This window comes from Saccoglossus kowalevskii, chromosome 7, assembly GCF_978046115.1.
Source record: "Saccoglossus kowalevskii chromosome 7, keSacKowa6.1, whole genome shotgun sequence".
NCBI classification, from domain to species: Eukaryota; Metazoa; Hemichordata; class Enteropneusta; family Harrimaniidae; genus Saccoglossus; species Saccoglossus kowalevskii.
In genome coordinates, this window is record NC_140647.1 from 19615238 (window position 1) to 19620870 (window position 5633).

Sequence of the window (5633 nt, forward strand, 5' to 3'; positions counted from 1 at the left end):
ATACAAAAGGAAACGCATTTTCATTGCATAAAAGTGTAGCCCCAGAAATAATTCACTCCGTCCAATTGTTCTTGAGTGCCATTTTCAACACTCCGAGACACGGTTACTGGGTGATTTAGTAGACTAGTAGTCTTCTAGTACCCGTGTTTGAAATTAAGAATCATATAGTTTTAACCGTATTTTCTATTAACTGTACATATTTCTCGGTTAGAGGAGTAGAAACAGGGAGGGTTGTTTAAAATAATAAAGGAAGTAAGCTTGATGTCTAATGCGTTTCCGGTGACTTCTTATTAGTGATTGGTTGTTCATATGCGGGTAGGACGTTTTCTGATTGGTTCACTTCGTTGACGCTTCAAATTCAGAGCGCCATCACACACCAGACAGTAAGGTATAAAACGAGACTCCTTTTCCACATTAACGTATAATTGTGGCTGAGTTCTTAGTGCTGTATTCTAAAATTTACTCAGAAAGTATTCTCCTGAATTCTGCGAACAGCAAATCGGTAAGTACATGGTTAGACAAATTTGATAGGCATGCCGTATGTGTGGAATTTGCTGCAATACATGTATAAATGGGATTTTTAGTTAAACGGCATTACCACGGCACTACAAACCACAGTAGTTCCATGGTATGAGAGAAATTCGTGACATTTTTATCTGTTCATTTCTGAAAATTCAGCGCAAATGATCAACGTTTCATTTCATTTTACGCATCCCATCACCTCAATGGTACTGCGTCAGACCATTGTTTTATATTATTCATCTCTATTATAGAAACAAACATGATTAAAGTACAGAAATATACAACAGCTACGGGACACATTATACAAATGCCGGCTCCAGGATTCACAAGTAAGTTATTTTTCTCTTCAAGTCGAGTAGGAGATGCATTTTCTATTCTATACTGTTGTCTTTGGCGTGGTTTTCTTTACTATTATGTTCATTCACTTTTGTTGTTTACAGATATGAAATCCTCCGACAAGTACAAATATAAAAACCTTCAACAACTAAAGGAAATGTTACGTAAGCGTCACCTTCCAATCGGTGGAAATAAAAATGAGTTGGTTGAAAGATTGAAGTTATCAGATCTCAATGTTTCAGAGTTAAAAATTAAACTTAAGAAGGAAGGTCTCCCGGTTAATGGTTCCAAACCCGATTTGGTAAAGCGACTTCTGAAGGTCAAGGGGCAGCGTGCAGAGAACTATGATCAAATTCAAGGTCAGTAGTCTGGATATACTACAATTTAAAATCTACAGTTATTAGCTACAAACTCTCTGGTTAAATAATTGTGGTACATGCATCGTGAGCACCTTATGGCCCGAGCGATTGACACTGTTCACGTGGACCTGCGTGGCCCACAAACAGATAACTTGAATACGCATCTAATACAATCCGTTTCAGTCAGGGTTCGAATGCACAACAAATTGTCACAAATTAATTAAGAACGTTAATCAACAGAGGGAAAGAATGTAGCAGTTTATGTAGGCAGACAAAATAGTTTTATTGGTCTATCAGTAAATATACAAATAAACTGTTTCTTTGCACGTTGTGCTTCTGGTTGTTGAGTTCCACTCAACATTTCAATTCCACTCAGGGTCCGCATTTTTTTGGTTCGTTTGAATGTGTTTCCACGGGGAATTGCGTGAATAAATTATATCAGGGCCGGATCGACCAAACTGTTTTGGGGCCGGATCGTTTTTTTTTTTACCAGGGCCGGAGCGTCCTGACACTATCGTAGAGCTAAGTACAGTTAGTACTGAGCTTCAATAATGTGACACTATAATTCACCTATATACTCATGCAGATAATAATGGTACACCTAAGCCAGTTAAGCCGTCGGGTAATCCATGGAAGGTTCCGCTATCGATGAAATGTGGTGGGTGTGATCAGAGCGTTCCTAACAGTGATAAGTTATCTCATCTTGACGGCTGTTGGTTTACAAATGGTGGTCCATCTGATGTGTATATATTACATGCTCGAAGTGTCAACTGGGCTGGTAAGTATGGCGCATTGGTGGCGTTTATGTTCCGTCAGTGTGGTATAAACAATACCTGTGCATATGCAGGTGTGAATCGTCTCACATTAATTTTATGGAATCGATCGAACCATCGACAAAAATCAATCACCCAAGATTTATGAAATAACATCATGTTATCATTTCGTGCTGCTAAATCACATTGCAATAAATAGTCGTGTTACATTGGAAGGTATTAGAATGAAACCGTACAGCGCTGCACTGCAAGTCTGAGTGCCGATCCGTACACATAGATGGTTAAAACAATGGCTTACACTGTCTAACGCAACTCCGGCAAGCCTGCATATTCACAAGTATAGTTGTGAAACCAACGCTGGCAAGTTCAGCGCCGAGCTCGTTTTGGCGTAGGGTTCTCACGTTTTTCCACGGGCGAAGGCAGATTCCTACTAAAGTAATTTATTTTGTATTCTCAGAGAAATTCGAACTGTATCTGGCCGTTCCATTAGATGCATCGTTTGAAGACATTGATTTATTACTTCGATTTACCTGGATGCAATGTTGTTTTGGTCATGCACGTTCTTTGGATATATATGCTGCCAATGCATTTACCAACCTAAAGGTATGTCACAAGTAACAGTTACACGTAGATTTCACGTCGTGTGGTGGCGCTCTGTGGAACAATTCACACTCCTAATCGATATGCGTTTTACGCTAAACCGCATTGTTATTCCTATATTTAAAGTTGTATTCCCACTTTGTGTGATGTGCAGAAAACCCGATTTAGACGTCGTGTGATGGCGCTCTGTAAGTTTTGATTGACTAATAACACTCCACATTGTATTCCCACTTTGTGTGATCTGCTGGAAAAATTCTAACCTAAAAGTTTGATTTGGGGAGAGGTCGCCTGTTTATATTACAAAGTAGAAAAGTCATAATTAATTACCACATCTACTTTTGTTTTCAGGACACCGATGATGACCCTGACCCCGTAATGACACTGACGTCAACTTATGGACTTATGGACGATGACGACATAGGTCCTTTGGATACTCCATTACGTCAGTATCTTCAAGATGGCGTACGAATGATGTATGAATATGGCGGAGACTACACTACATCGATATTTGTAGATTATATAGGTGAGTTATTAAACCAGCTTTACAATGAATGCACCTATTTAAATTAACTCAGTTTCTGTAGTCGGTGTAACACGTTCTTCGTATTTTCTTCCCATTATAGGTGAACGACGTCTAAAACGCCCTCTACAGCAAGAGAAAGCTAATACCAAGATCATTCGTCCCGTGATGAGAAATGAGATGCTGGTCATGCCGTGTGAGCATTGTTATAAGAAATCAACGATGTTTTTCATAGATGATAGTCCCTATGACAGCGACGACAGCGATGAGGACAGTTTCAACGAAGATGGAGATGACTGCGGGATGAAGTTTTTCTGTTCAAAAGCATGTTCAGTATATCAGGGTCATCGTGGAAGAGTTTTGAAACTGTTTCTCAACTCACCGAGATCGGGAATTTGTACATACACAGGAAAAAATTACTTTGATTAGTAGATTTTACCTGAGTTTAAACACATGGTGTCATTTATTCAAGCAATGTCGACCAATGATTGTAATGGTTCATCACAATACTGTGCTATCGTCACAGAACTTTGTGCCATTATTCGAACTCACCAAGATTGAGAATTTGTACATACAGAGGCCAAAACTACTTCTGATTTGTAACCGTGACGGAAATGCTTTAAATGTTAATTAAGAATTGATTTGTAATTTAATAAAGATTTGTAATCATGACGTCATACATTCCAACATTTTTTTACTTCCCTTTTTAAACAATCAATTTATGGTAGAATAATATGGTAGAAAACTATGCTTATGTCATCTTATGTTACATAACAAGTCCTGTGTATGTTTTGAGTAATAAACACAAATTTTAAACATGCTATAATCGTGTTGTCTCGAGTAGACACCAATTGGTGCATATTTTTTAGGATTTGTAAATTCAAAAACCATGGCTCTGACGTAAAATGTATTGATTACATAACTAATGCCAATGTACTATCACTGCTGGTGACATCGACATGACGCAAGGTTTGAATGTTAGACATGATTTATTAATAAAGTTAGAAAAGAACCTGTATTTTCCTAATTATGGAAAGAAAGGAAGGACTGTGGAAATATTCAAAAGTGATGATTTTTAAGAACCCCTCGAAACTAATGATTGTGTTGGAATTCTCAAGTGTCAACTGGACGATAACAGCTATAGTTAAAGGTTAAGAGGACTAATGGTAGTTAACATGCCATTAATTACCATTAGTGCCGAATTACCATGATTAACAAAGTAAAACTGTGTATTATGCAGCCCCAACGCAGGCTGTGTGTTGTCAATGTGTACATTTGTTACATAACTCCAAGAATGAGTTGTAGAAATCGCATCTGATTCATCTACAAATGCTTTCAACTACAAACCACCTGCTTAGCTCATTCAGTAGACTGACCATAAATTCACACACACAGCTCATCAATCCCAGGGTGTACCTTGAACAGATTTTTCATGAAAGTTAAGCCACCCAGGGTGAAATATCAAAAGGGTTTCTATAAAATGAAACTTTATTCATATAGCTTGCAATCCATGTGCAAAGACAAACAACTTAAAACAAGAAACATTTTCTACTGCTACAAACTATTTACACATGCGGTAAGTAAAACACATTACAATATAAACATCAAATAAATAAACTTTTTTTCTGTCTAAAATATGGAAAATAAGCGGACAAAGAAAATACAAAACTTTTACAGCAAAGTATTGGGACAGATTTCTTTGATTTGTTACCCCTTGGGATATGTCTTCTAATCTATGAATGGACACCAAAGAATCATGAGGTTACCTTTTGTGCTGCTTTATCTGGTGTGCATAAAAAGTTTGACAAACAATTTGTAAACTTGAAAAGGCAACTGGAGGCCTGAAATCAACATGTTAGGTACGAAACTGAAGCTGGAGTTTGTAAACAGGTACTTCTCGACGACAGGAAGTACAGTAATTCCCATTAGCTAAAATGTCATGCACACGATAGCCTAGATTGCACAAGCAGATATTGTTTGGTTATATACAGAATGAATACTTGTGAAAATATAATGAAAATATTCAATAGCATGATAAAAAATATGCTATTATATGCTAAAAGCTGGGTTGTTGTGCCCTGGAGGTGCTGACCAGAAGCAACATTTAAGCAGCAAATCTGAATATGCAACAGTACACTGACAAAATCACCCTCACATAATTATATCTTAAGTACTGAACTGATAGATACACCATAACTATTAAACACTGGGTTTAATTTGTTAACTGCCAGATCACCCAAATCATATCTCAATTCAAAATTAAATCCCTTAAAATCAATTTCTCCATAATTCTTGTAAAATAATATTTCAAAGCTGAAATTTTATTTTAATCACCTGTCGAGTAAGATTAATGAAAAAAATACCTTATACTTACAATATCCTCAGTACAAGGAAAACAAACAATCATGAATGTAGGTGACACAATATGTGCATTAATGACTGTTAAACACACTTCAAGTAACAAAGATTGGCAGTTTGTGAGACTGTTTAAAGCACTATAGTTGTTGCGCACTGCATGTCTGA

The 5633-nt window shown here is 37.1% G+C and overlaps 1 protein-coding gene across 1 annotated transcript; it reads left to right on the forward strand.

Moving 5' to 3' along the window:
- Window positions 1-962: 962 nt before the first annotated feature.
- Window positions 963-3782, forward strand: LOC102808488 (uncharacterized). The gene is made up of 5 exons (XM_006813896.3): window positions 963-1217; window positions 1804-1995; window positions 2448-2593; window positions 2939-3113; window positions 3214-3782. Exons 1-5 carry the CDS (start codon window positions 965-967, stop codon window positions 3537-3539), a joined length of 1092 nt encoding a protein of 363 aa, XP_006813959.2. The 5' UTR covers window positions 963-964; the 3' UTR covers window positions 3540-3782.
- The last annotated feature ends 1851 nt before the right edge of the window (window positions 3783-5633 follow it).